At 39.8% G+C, this 14,339-nt stretch overlaps 1 protein-coding gene across 5 annotated transcripts in view; it reads left to right on the plus strand.

The window, feature by feature from the left end:
• Window positions 1-14,339, plus strand: part of CERS6 (ceramide synthase 6) — a 303,555-nt gene that overhangs the window by 224,151 nt on the left and 65,065 nt on the right. For all 5 annotated transcript variants that reach the window (XM_070580068.1, XM_070580069.1, XM_070580073.1 and 2 more), the window contains exons 5-6: window positions 1,317-1,367; window positions 5,207-5,299. In XM_070580068.1, coding sequence (XP_070436169.1) covers window positions 1,317-1,367; window positions 5,207-5,299 — 144 coding nt within the window. The remainder of the gene's footprint in view (window positions 1-1,316; window positions 1,368-5,206; window positions 5,300-14,339) is intronic.

The following is a 14,339-nucleotide window of genomic DNA, read 5'->3' on the forward strand; positions in this document are numbered from 1 at the left end:
CAGCTACTGTAAGGATAAAATGAGTTCACATTAAGATCCTCTAAAAGTATATGGGACAGTCTAAAGAGAAACAACTTTTTAATTGGTTAAATGATCTTGGAGATTATGGAGGAAAACTCTAAAAAAAGGTGTATAGATATAGAGAGGACTCAACAAATATTAGCTAATAACATCATCATCCTTATTATCCTCCTCGTCCTCATCAGTGGAGGGCTGCTGAGGATGATGACGGGGTGAAAGGACGCCTGTATGGCTTTCAGGGGAGCAACTACATTGTCCTGCTTCAGACGGCAGCAGCTTTTGCTCTTTTCTGGGATAAGGTAAGGAGGTTAGGTCAGGACAAAGATATCTAACATTAATCTTTCAATGACAATATTATTATTTTGAGATACACAAACACACAGATGGATTGAATTAATGATAGATTGATTATGTTTCTCAATAAGAGCTATACAGATGCGTGTCAAATGTGTGTAGATATATACCACACAGTGCTGAGAGCTGTAGAGGAGGGATGCAAAAAAATTACAAAGTTAATACAAAAATGTGAGAAAGCGTGTGCTGGTATTACTGGATTGTTCAAAAGTCTGTTTAAATCTGTGCCGACCCTCCCCTGCTTATTATAAGTTTTGAATTTGTGTGTACCCTTAGATGTTCTATCTGATTTTACAATGTTGTAAGGCAAGTGACTGCTGTCAAATTAAGAATGATTGTTTTGTCTTTAAAAGACCTTGACCATGAGTTGTTGGGATGGAGTGTACCGTGAGGGTTAATTCCCTCAGGCCTGGAATTAGTCTTCGCTGTCCTGTTGAAATAAGTTATATCTGCCTGTTACTGACCTTGATCAAGATGTGAAACAATTGATTAACAATGTTGCTTTGTAAACATTGGGTTGGAGGAGTTTCAGGGTATTTTGTACCAACTGTCAGCATTGTTTATGGATGATAGTGAGACTGATGATTTGCATCTGGTCTTGGTGAGACCCCTGGAGGACTCTGCTATTGAGACCAGTTACACAGCAGGAATGTGTTTATGTGACCAGCAAAGTATAAAAAATACCAACCAGGAACCAGGATTTCATCCCAGAAGTAGCCTGAAACACTACCAGTTGAGTTTAGAAGATTACCCAGAGAGAATGTATGATGGAATACTAATTGCTTTCATATCCTATTCCTAATTGTTTTAAGTCCTTCATTTCTCACACAGGTAGTTTATTGAAATCCCTAGATACTGGAGGGCAAGAACCTGTCGTAAACATCTTTTATCTTACTTCTTTTCCGCAACATGTAAAATATGTTTCTTTGTCATTTTTTCAGACCCCCTGGTTGTGGAACACAAGGCACTGCTGGTACAACTATCCCTATCAGGTAAGAAGACATTGCCACCTGGGTTTTCACACACGTGGAGTACCTTCCTTAGGGCAATCTCATGGTTTCAGGAAGGTCCCAGCAGATTGGACAGCAGCCTTGCTTTTCAGCCCCCTGCCCCGGCCCCTGCTCTTGATGCTGGACGCAGCCTAAAGAGGGAAGCAGTTTGTATTCTCAGAGGAGTTCAGAATCAAAGCTCAGTTGCTTGAGCAGATGGAGTGGAAGTGTGGAAGGTGAATTTGCTGGAGAGTAAGATACAATCAGTCCAGCAGGTGGATTCCTGTTTCTGACGGCTGATCTTCTTCTAATAACTGAGGAGAGCCTGAAGACCTGAGCACAGCACAGCATAGGATGGCCTCAGCAGCAAGTGGGCAGAGCTCAAATGTGGAGCTGGATAAGCATGGCAGGTTTGATTCGCTTTGTGGCTTAGGAGAAGCCCCCTAATATGTAAGTCTAGCACCGTTTCCATGAACACAGATACATGGGTTTGTGCCATTATATGTAGACTAAAAAAGCATCATTGAAAATGAGATTAAAATCATATCCCCAAAAGGGAGCATTTCAGATCCCTGCCCATTGACATATCTTTGCCTCTGTCCATGAATTCAGTAATGTTAGCAAGTGTTGTGCTCCCCAGATCAGTTACTATGTGAATGTCAAATCTAGGACTTTTCTAGAAATTTCTTGCTGAAAAATTTCTAGTTCAATTGGGATGTTATATAAGAGAAACAAATGCAACTAGATATTTTAGTGATAAAATAGAGAGATACATTATGATAAACAATTTGGACTTTTAAGTTTGACTGGGATTCTTTGGGATTGTCTTTTTCAAGGTATTTGGGCTTTTGTATGCGTGTATTTTGAGGTGTGTACAAGGTTAATGAGAAGCGCACACGCTCTGCATCTTCTCTGTTACACACAGCTTGGGAACAGTGGGTAAGGACTGGCACTGGAGACTCCTTGGGCAAGTTCAAGGCTAGGGACATGTTGAAATGGAATTCCAGTTTGCCTTTCCATCTGTTTCATGTAGTTTATTCAGGTTATAAAAGAATGTAAATAAGCAACATGTCTTGATTAGAGAGAGCTGAGCATTCTGGGGCTATCTGATAGAGACTAAAGCAACATTGAAACCAATCACGTATTGTACACAATTGTAATTCTCAGGTCCAACTGCTGTTTATCTTAAATACTTGGAATATTGTCATTTACAGCTCTCTTTGTGCCCTGTAATGGTATACTGAGTGGAAAAATCCATATATATCTAGCATTCTATTTATAAAAGTACATTAAAGCCTTCTAGAAACCTTAACTTGAAGGTTAGTGTTGCAGCTGTTCTAATGCACTGCATTCATGAGACAAATTCTGTCATGTGAACGACATTGAAACAAATGCCATATGAAATGTAATTCCCATTCTTCTTCGTAGCTATAAGGTAGTCTGGAATAACTTTCATGTTTATGGTTGGAGCTGAGAAATTGCTTATTTCTGAGAAAATTAGTTGCTAGAGCAGTGGCCCAAAATGTAGTTGCAGACTGTCTCACAGACAACTATAGATTCAACATAAAAGTTTGAGGGTCTGGTAGATACAGTTATGTTTAAAAATAGGAGACATCATTAGTATTAAAGGAAAGATGTCATTTGTGGGGATTCAGATCAAGATTATCTTCTACTAATAAGATATCATTGCTTATCAATGAATAATTCAGCATATAGCTCCCAAAATCTAGGACCGATTCACAATCTCTTGTGTGAATGGTGGTCATCTTTGATAAACTCCATATTGTAATAACAAAAAAATTGCCTGCTTTCTTTTTGTGTGTGGGGGGAAAAAAGTAAAAAGCATATAATCGTTATGCATGTAATTGTAGCACTTGGTGGGTAACTGTGTCTATATTAGGTTGCAGCTCAGATTTGGTTTCAAGCCTTAAAAAGCACTTTGAAAGATGAGGCATGCTTGTGAAATGAATTTATTATATCTTTAGCATATATATTAAGTAAATAAGTGAACTGAATTTTAGATGAAAGAGGTAGCGGTCTATTTCAGTTTTATTAAAGACACATTACTCTTTGTATATAAATATGTATTTCTTACATATAAATGATTTTTGTATACATATATATTTTAAGTTTAAAATAATATAAAGCTGCCTTCAGTTGGCCCTAGTATAGCTTGTCATAAAGAGCGCAGGTTGGCAACGAGAAGCCCAGCATCGCAGTCACAGGGCCTCCCTAGCTGTGAGACCTGGGATGAACCTCGCAACCTGAATTAACTGACAGCAATTTCCTGTCAACTATACAATCTAGAAAATGATAGTACTAATTTTATAGGATTTTTATGAGAGTCAAAGAGGTTAGTCAAAGAGGTTAACAGGTGGTTAAGCTTTGTCAACTGCAAAGCACTCCATGACTACAGTAGTTATTATAATAAGACATCCTCTTATGAACTCTGCAGTTTCTAGATGTGCTCTCCCTTGTCCTCACAGCCCACTGTGGCATTTTCCCAGGTGGTGATGCAGGCAGTAAGTGAATCTCATTAAAACTGAAATTTAACCTTGGCTCCAAGGGTCCTGAAGCCAGTGCCCCGCTTTCTAGACTTCATTTCTGGCATACATCTGACCCGAATATCCATCCCTCGTGGTTAATGCCTTCAAATTTTAAAAGGACAATTCAGTGGGAAATAGATTCTCTCCAGGGTGCTGCTGAACTGGATAAACACATTGATGCTCATTGTCACTCAGAGCTTATGATTGCTGGTGGGAGAGCATCCTGTCCTCTGGTGTGTTTTGTTGCCAAAGATCAATGAGGGGGACAACTGTTCTCCTTGATGCCCATACTTAAAGTTAGTAGAGTTGGTAGTTGCATGCCAGCTTCTCATGAAAGTCGTTTGTTTTGCTGCTATTGGTTTACAAAGTACTTAAATTTCAGTTGTATTTACCTACATACTATTACCTTGTATGTAGCAGTGTGGACATGTTTGTGTGATGTTTCAATGGTCTTTCATTCATTCTGGTAAAGCAAGACATTTTGTTACAACTCATTGAAATGGTTTTTTAAAACCCTGTTTGTTTTGTTTTAAAGGATTTATATGCAAAATAAACATTGCTGACTTCTACTGCCTCTCAGAGCCTCTCCCCATTTCTGGACCTTTGAGACAGGTAGAGCAGATGTCACCTCCATTTTACAATAAGTAAACTAAGGCCCAAGGTGTATACCTACTGAGCTGTGGAGCTGGGACTTGATCTCAGATTTCCTGGCTGGTGTCCAGACTGGCATCTCTTGGCAGCTTCTTTGTCCCTCTGATCTTTTAATAAATATTTTTGAATTATCTCTTTTGAAATGTGCAATGTATGGAATATTTCCTAATAATGAGAAAGCTCTGATTAATGCAGGACTTGAAAACCTTGCCTCAGTGACCCATATAGCACTCCAGTTTCTTTCCCCTACCTTCCATGTCCCTGTACTGTGGCATCTCACAGGAGTTGTTCAGAGTTATTCTTTTCGTGTATGTGTTAGAAGTTTTTTTTTCAGGTTGCCTAAGGAATCTTGCAGACGCTCCTGTCAAAGAACCATAAATGTCATCGTTAAAATGTATGGTGAATTGGGTACCAAATGTTCATACTGATTGACACTTTTTTGGTTGGAGATGAAACAAAGCTAATGCCATCAAGCTGTGGATTAGAGGCATCCTTCAAAGCCCCCTTATACACAAAGGGAATGGGGCTGGAATTTATGGAGACATAAGACCATGTCACTTTTCAGCACTGAGCTTGAGATGTTTGGGGCACAAATTGGATTTCCTATGAACTATTAATCTTTCCTTTTTTTTCTTTGATCCTCAGCCGCTCACAACTGACCTTCACTACTATTATATCCTGGAGCTGTCGTTTTATTGGTCTTTAATGTTTTCCCAGTTCACTGATATCAAAAGAAAGGTAAGAGTGGTTATGTTGTAAAGTGCTTGCTGACGTGCATCTTTAATGACCCTTGGCAGATGGGTGCAGAGCGTCAGAGACACTCACCTCTATTCTCCCAGCTGTGCTGGGTTAGCGTTACTTTGCACATTATAGCAGAAAGTTCTCTATTTTTGTTTGTGCTATTTTGTATTTTATTCCCATTGTCTCTTCACTTTTCCCTCAAAACCTAGTGTTTTTTTCTCCATGAAAATATATAGCAATGAATCCTGACAGCAATTTTCTCTCAGTCTGATTCACAAGTCCCTCTGTTCTCCAAATTAAATAAAGAAGCAAAATTGTATTTGTAGCTCCAGGGAGAAAGTAAAATCTCAATGTTCCAGCCCTACAGAAGCAATTTTTCCCCAGTTAAAGAGTTGTCTAACATCACAATATGTCATGAAAATGCATTCCTAGATGAACTGTGTTCTGGTTTTCATCCCTCCCCTGCACTGGAATAGCCTGTGCTGAGGGTACTCTTGACCTCCTGAGTGTTAAACGCACTCATTCTAGTTCTCATCCTACCAGCTTCTGGCAGAATTGGCACTTTTAGCTATTCACTGCTTGTTTTTTTTCCATGACGTTATTTTCTCCAGATTCCCATATTTGGATCATTCCTTCAAAGTCATCTTTGCTGGCCTCCATCCCAGTGCCCCATGCTCTGCATATTTGCGAAACGCCAGGGTCTGGTCCTGGATTACAGGACATCATCTCCCTGGATGAGCAAGCTTCTACTCTCTAGCAGTACCAACCATAATTTATCTACCAGTGACTCCAAAATGTTTCTCTTCTGCCCCAGATTCTCTCCGGGTCCATACTTCTACAAATCTACTTATAAATAATAGTATTATGTTCTTTTTGTTTATTTTATCATTTAATCCTCACAACTCCAAGATCCAGTTGGATCATTTTTTATTTATCTTCATTTTATAAATGAGGAAACTGAACCTCACATAAAAAGTGTCCCCTCCCAAAGATCTCCTCTTCCCATAGTCTTGTTCTCCCTCCAATAAACCTTGTAACCAATAGTCACGTAAGCTAGAGGTTTTCCTTCGCTCTTCTTTCCTCTTTGTCATTCCTTGTACCTACTTGCTTAATGTCACTGACACATTTGGTTTGAGTCCTATCTACTTTTCTTAACCTTTTACAATAGCCTCCTAAATGGTCCTCTGTCTATATAGTCATTCCTGTCTACTTGCCACCTAAGAGTTATATTTCTAAAACCTTCAAGACAAAGCCAAACTACTTAGAGTGATGTTTAGGGTTGTCAAAATGATTCAGACCCACCTCTCCAGTCTTATCACCCACCCCCTCTCTCCCCCATCCTGACACACACGTATGTCCTAACTACAGATATCTTCTCACCATTGTTCAAACTCATTTTTTCCCATGCATCTTTGTTTTTAATAAGACCTTGCCTGTGGCTAGAATAATCTCTATTCCCCCTCCTCCCAGACCAGACTAGCACAAAAGTAATCTCTTCTTTGAAGCCTTATTCAATTTCCCCGAAGTTTTTGACCATACCTTCCTCTGTGTTTAGTTTACAGGTGCCCAGTACTTACCATATTGTATTTTTTTTAACAGCATAGTGACCTGCGTCTCTCCCTTTCCTAGACATGGAGGGCAAAGAACAAGATTTATTCATCTTTATTCCTCTCATGACTATCAATGTACCTGCTTGTGGTGGGGATTAGTAAGTTTAGGGTAAATGAATAAATAGATTTAGAATGTCTTCTAACTTGCTAATGGGTATCTTCCAAGCTCCTTTGTGCACAGGACTGTGCATTATGATGGAGCACAATGCTGCAATATATCATTTCTTGGTTAGATCAGTAATCGGCTAAATTGCAAAGTGGTATCCAAATGGTAGCAGAAAAGCACTTACGAGTCTACGACCCTCGTACCTGCATCGTCTTTCCCCAGGTACGCTCCTTCCACTATCCTACAGCGGTGGCTTACTTGGCTGGCAAAAAGCTGCCTTTCCTGACCTGTGTGGCCACACAGCCTTAATGTGGTATATGTCGTCCGATTCTCAGAAGAAGCCGATGGTCACTCTGAGGGCTAGGGCTTGGGCATAGCAGATAACCCTTTGACACCCATAATTTGTGTTTCCTTTAGTCATTGCACCAAACGCTCTGGGCCAATTTCTGGACAGGTTTAAATAGTCTTCAGTGATGGTATGCCAATTAGATCACATCTGTCTTATATGAGGAACCTTCTTCATTCACGTAGTCAGTACTTGTAGACTGATTATCTCCCATGTGCCAGGGACTGTGCTAGGCTCATTGTGCATTTTACTGATTGTTTAACTCTTTAATTGTGGTAGAAATAGAAAACATAAAATTTACCGTCTTAACCACTTTTAAGTGTACAGTTCATTAGTGTTACGCACATTCACATTGTCGTGCAACCGGTTTTCAGAACTCTTTGCATCTTGCAAAACTGAAACTCTGTACCTGTTAAACAATTCCGCATTCCTCCCTCCTCCGGGCCTCTGGCAACAGCCGTTCTACTTTCTGTCTCAATGAATTCGATTACTCTAGATAGTGCATATAAGTGGAACCATCCCATATTTGTCCTTTTGTGCTTGGTTTACTTCACTTAGCATAATGTCCTCAGGTTCATCTGTGTTGTAGCGTGTGTCGGAATTTCCTTCCTTTTTAAGGCTGAATAGTATGCATTTTATTTTCTTCTGAGGAGCATTTTTTCCAGGTAGTGACAGAAAACACTTCTGTAATGAAGGAGGAGGTTTGAATATTTTTCACATTTTGTAGTTGGGAAAATTGATCTACAGGGAGCTTATACAAGTTTTTCAAGGTTGTGCAACGTGGGAATGAATTAGAGCCCAAGCTTAACAAGCAAAGTCCTGTGATTCATCTTAGATCAGACATGTCCACAATTCTTGCATTGTCTTGCCTTGCCATGCTTCTGACATTAAAGATAGTAAGCCTTTTGCAGCTCTTTGCCATTTTATTGGTTCCTCTTTTGCTTAGTGAGAAATAGAGGTGCCATCTAGAATTAAAGAGATTAATAAAATCAAGACTAACTGTCCTTGACTCCCAGGAGCCTAGTCCTAGCAAGATATTGCCTAGTCCCACACTAAAAGTCACCAAGTGCCCTCCACTTGCTTGAGTTTTCTCATCATGCATTTACCATGTCTTTTCAGTGAGTCGAGAGCACTCATAGAATCTTCTTTATTTTAAGCCAAAGGACCATTATTTTAATAGTTATCGTAAGTGGATTATTTTCAAGGGCTGAAGTGTATCATTTTGTGTGGTTTTAACATATCTTGGATCAGTGTAGAAAACTGTGAAAGGGGTAATTTTACAAGGAGGTTCATGGAATTGATCTCAGGCCTGTACCTATTGTCAGTTTTTAGAAATTAATTATATGCTTTTTCTTAGTCCACACCCATAGCTTGTTTTAGACATCTGGCACCTGTCCTTTCTTCAGCTGGTCAGAGTACGTTTGGACGTTCCAGGTGCAGCTAGCTTATTCTTGTTTCTTGCACAAAATGGGCATTTGGTCACTACCAGACATTCTCATTACTCAGTACCGGTTAGTAAGGAAGGCCTTTTCCTCTGTTGCCATCTCTCGTTAGTGAATTGTAGACTTTCCTTTTCTCCTTCACATCTTGCTGACTCTCACAGCAGGTCCCTGGTGGTTCCCTCCTCATTGGTCTATCGCTTGGAAGACCTGCCATCCCAGCCATAAGTGAAGATTTATGGAATATTTGGCTGCCAAATACACTCCCCACCTTCTGTACTGCAACTATTAGCTAAACCCTCTAAAAACAGGCTGCTTCCTAATTATAGAATAGAGGTGTTTGAAGACACCCATTGACAACACAGCATGGAAATTAACTTCTGAAGGCTATTCATAGAGTCACTAATAAAAAGGTTATAAAAATGTTTCTTTAGTTCCCCTATTAAATGACAGTGAGCTTGAACGGCCATTTTCAAATAGGGACCAGGATTTATAAACATTGGATCCAAATGCCTGCCTCAAACTGTTAGAATCAGTACCTTAAATGAGGTTTAGAAATTATTTTTTGTGACTTAATGAATTCATGAGTCTTTCTAAAGGGCTTTTATATTCACAAATTCTTCCCCTCTAGGAGCATCCTAGTATTGCCATCTTTTTCATTTTCTTAATTGCTCTCATTCCAAATAGAGTCTGGAGTTTAAAAATGAGAGGAGAACCTTTCATCCTGTGGTGACAGAGCACATTGCCTCTCTCCTGATCGTTTCCAGGGTTGGTACTCATTTGGTCAGTGACGAGATATACTATTAATCTTCCCAGAGGGAAGGGACTAGCCAAGCTGTAGTAGTTTGGTATAATGGACTTATAATTTAAATGTTCTATTATGCGCTACCAAGATATGTCAACCTTTTTGACAATTTTTCCTTCCTTCCTCCCTTTTTTCTTCTCTCCATCCCTCTCCCCTTCTCTCCCTTCTTCTCTTCCTTTCTTCCTTCCCCCTTTTGTAAAAAAGAAATTGTAAAGGTATCTTATTAAAACAACAGGTATATTCTTGGTATTCAACATCGTTTGAAACATCTTTCATTTCCCAAGTCTTAACTTTTGTTAAAATTCTGTCCTTTAGCACCTGTTCACAGTAAGTATTTCTTCTGCACATCAAAATTTTCCAAGGGAAGCTAATAAGCATAATTGTGTTGGAGCTCAGAACAGCTTGTTTGTGTCTAAGCCCTGTGTCCCTTTTAACTAAGCTGCTGTTTGGCTTGAAGGCCTGGGCCCTTGGCCAATGATCCCTGCTCGTGTTCGGAGGCCGTTGCAGGAAATCAGCCATGGCCGAGTTCCAGGGCCCAGATGGTGAATTCAGCTTGTTGCTCTTTTGGTCTTTAACCTGAGAGAAAAACTACGTTTTGTAAATGATTCTTAACAGAGAGAAGTATGATAATTAAGTTTAGCAAGACACTTTTTGACAGGCTTGTATTTGCTCTCTAGTAACTTTTGCAGAGAATAACTAGCATCCGTTGCTATGAGTGGTTTAGCTACCTTTTGGGGGCCTGTCATCCTCCAGATCTTTCCTCCTTCAATTAGCTTTAGGGTAAAAAAAAAAAGGCATGCTTTAATCTTTTTATAAGGAAGCAGTATGCATAGAATTAAGTGAAATAACGTCCATGAAACCATCTAGTACATTGCTTGACAAATAGAGCTTAAAACAGTACCTAGCTCATAATGACCCAAATGCAGTTGAATCAAAATGTAGTGCTAAAACCCAAAACAAACAAACAAAAACCTCCGAAAGTAGTGGTCACAAATTTTCGTACTTTTGGTCAATTAAAATTAACAAAAATAATTAGGAAGAGAAACTAACTTAAGGTTGCCAAACTTTTACTTTTCCTAGTAAGAAAATTTTAAAATCACCTACCACTTATTACCATCAATTCATAAAGGAAAGGACATTTTAAAGGAGAAAGGACACCTTGTAATAAATGACAATCCTTTAAATTGAGGATTATGAAAAAGTTCTTAGTTTTCTCATTTTGTTCTTGACTGGGGAAAAATTATGGGCAATATAGCTTAGAGATTAAAGGCATGGGCTCTGGAGTACGTCCACCTGCCCAGCACCATGTTTGATTTGGTGTGACCTTGGGTAAGTTACTTTTTACCTCTCTATGCCTTGGTTTCCTGATCCAAAGAATGGAGTTCATGTAACCTACCTCACGGGAGTGTCATGAGCGTGAGTAAGTAATACACGGTTATAATAGTGCAGGGCACGTAATAAAAGTTAGCTGTTGCCGCAGTTGTTAATGCAGTTCACTAGATAGTGCCAGCTCTCTATCCTCAGGCACAGGGAGGATTGTACTTCTCAGCCATGCCCCTTCTTGTGGTGGGATGGATGGCCATGTGACTGGCAGGCTGTGAGCAGAACTGACTCGAGTTGCTTTTGGCCTGGAGTATTTAATTGCTGGTATGAGACCCTCTAGAGTCTCTTTTCCCCTGTAGTACAGTGGTTGGTAGCCTTTGAGATGGAGGCTGCTCCATCAGCCTGCAGCCCTGAGTGACTGTGGTGAATAGCGTGCCCCCTTGCCCCTGCCAGCTACGTGGTGACATGCAGTGAGTAAGAAATAAACCTTTGTTTTAAACCACTGAGATTTGAAAGGCTTTGCCATGTAATCTAGCTTATCTGACTAGTACAGCTATTATTAATAATATGACTAATCATCATTTCCTAGAACAGTGTTTGGAAATAATTTGTCTAGATCAGCAGTTCTCAAGGTGTGGTCTGCAGACACTTGGAGATCCCTGAGAACCTTTCAGGAGATCTGCAAGGTCAAAACTGTCTTCATGATAATACTAAGATGTCATTTGCCTTTCTCATTATGTTGAAATTTGCACTGATGGTGCAAAGGTAATGGTGGAAAATTGCTGGCCATGACACCAAACTATGTTAGTAATCATTGTATTCTTCACTGCCACATGCTTGCAGGAAGAAGAAATGTCAGTTTCACTTGAGAATACTCTTGATGAAGCAGTGAAAAGTGATAATTTTATTAAATCTCTATTCTTGAGTATACATTTCTAAAAATGAGAAGTAGGCATAAAAACTTCTACATAACAATCTACAGTAATGTCTCAAGAAAAATCACCTGCAGTTAGTGCTTTGCATTGCAAGCTGAACTAGCTGCATTTTTTCCCCCATAGAATCTCATCTTTACTTGAAAGAATGAATGACACACTGTGGTTATTCCAACCTGTGTATTTGCTAGACATTTTCTTGAAACAAATGAACTGAGTTAGTTTGTCAAACTGTTTCAAGTAAAACAATTGACAATTTGTTGTCAATGATAAAACTGAAGCTTTCAAGGAAAAATTAGATTTTTGGAAAACTTGTGGCCACCAGCAAGAGCTTGATAGCATCTCTATACTTAAAGACTTTTCTCATGAAATTGCTAGTGATATTAATAAATATGATTTTTAAAACGTTGCATAATAAAATGTTTCATTAACTCAGCGAGCCACTATTTTCAAAGTGACTAATACCTCATGCTACAAAATCATGCATGAGAGAAAGATCCATTCAAAGGTTAAGACAGACCAAAGGATTTTATGTAACAGAATATGAAAAGTTTATTGATATGGTTTAAATTCCAGACTGCAACTAACCTTTAAGAATATCCCCCCTGTCAAGTTTTGATACAGTGTCAAAGTAGAATATCCGTAACTATCTGAAAAGACTATGAAGATACTTCTCCCTTTTCCAACTATGTGATACTGGATTTTCTTTACATACCTCAACCAAAGTAACATATGGCAACAGATTGAATGGATATGCAATTGTAAGAATCCATCTCTCTTGTCTTAACCAGACATCAAAGAGATTTCCAACCATGTAAGACAATGCCACTCTTCTCACCATTTTTTTTTAATTTTGGAAAATGTAGTTATTTTTCATAAAAGTATTTATATTAATTAATGTCATGGACTTTAAATGAATAAATGTGTTTTACAGGTTTTTTAAAATGTGGTAAATCTTGATAGATATAACCCACATACACGAGCACTTTTTGGTGTCCTCAGTAATTTTTAAGAATATAAAAGGGTCCTGAGACTAAAACATTTGAGAACTGCTTGTCGAGATTATTTTAAGTTTTTCCTATGACTCCAACTCTCAGCTAGTGCCTCAGATTGTATCAGCATGTCCTTTCTTTGCTTGAAAAGCTAAAATCATGCTAGCTGATACCTGATCATCCTGAGAGGGAGGGAGGATGATGGAGAATTCTCCCTGTGTAACCTCACACTACTTGTAGACACAGTCAGGCAGGCTACTTAGCCTCTCTTTTATAGAGGTGCCAAGTTGCTCTTTTCTCTGTCCACTTGTGATCGGAGCAGCAATATCCTGCCCTTGAAGCTTAGATTTCTTCTGAGGCAGATATGCCCGATTCTTGGGCCTCTGTCCTGTTTCTTTCTCTGTACAGTGTCTTCAGCATCTAAGAAGGGAAGAAGAGGCAGCTCATTTTAATAAGCTACCACCTGTGATCAAAGCATTTCAACCCAGTGCTCTGTGCAGGCTGCTGGGAGAACAATAGAACAGTATTGCCTGGAAAAGAAATATGTTTCATGGGGCAGTTTTATGGGATTTTATTCAAAGGCTGCCGTAACTAGTGGCTTACTCTGGAAATCACACTCCCAGGTGCCTTGCCAAGGGAGAGGCTCTTAAGCATTTTTAGATCTCACAGTCAAATGACCAACCTCTGGACAGCTCTGGGGCAGTGCAGTGGTCCATACTGCTGTCCAGGACGTGGGAGGGTGACAGCCGGGAACCTCTTCTTCCCATGTGGTGCAAAGGGCCACAGCCTTGCTGCAATACAGAGAGTTACACCCAGGACCCACCCAGTGCTGCTGGTCTAGGGCTCTGGGTCCTTGAGTCTAAGGCTTCAGGAGTCCCACCCTCTCTCAGGACATGCCACTGGCACTTGGAAGGATCCGCTTTCATCTGGGAGGGTCAGTCATTTAGCTTCCTCTGGGGAGTTTCCCACAAGTCATCCTTGCTGACTTGGGAAAACACCTACTTTGGCTTCTTATAGCTCGAACTGTCTCTCTGACTCCATGAATTCCCTCCGTTTCTGTCCCTGTAGATACAAAAAGACCCTTCTCAGATCCTTCCCTTTGGCCTCCTAAGAGGCGCCTCTTCCACTCATGGCTAACCCTGCAGCTTCCCTCTTGATCCCCCTTCTCCTCCTATCTTCTAGAAGTGGACCCTTGATGTATTCCTGAAATTTACACAATGTTATAAAGCAATGTGACCTCAGTAAAATAAAAAAACTTAACCTCTTCAAAAAAAAAAGGAAGAAATAAAAATGGACCTTGTCCTATTCTTGTGGACCTAGTTCGAGTCTCTCACTTATATGTGTTTTCAAAAGTGTCCTCTCTGCTGCCTCCTTCCTCATAGGTCCTTCCTCATGCATTGGTTTCTCAGAAGCAGCCTCGTGAAATAGTTGGGAGCCCGAGCTCTGGAGTCACACAGACCTCGGTTCAGATCTGGCTCTAGCCT

The sequence above is a fragment of the Equus przewalskii genome, chromosome 17 (assembly GCF_037783145.1).
Source record: "Equus przewalskii isolate Varuska chromosome 17, EquPr2, whole genome shotgun sequence".
Lineage (NCBI taxonomy): Eukaryota > Metazoa > Chordata > Mammalia > Perissodactyla > Equidae > Equus > Equus przewalskii.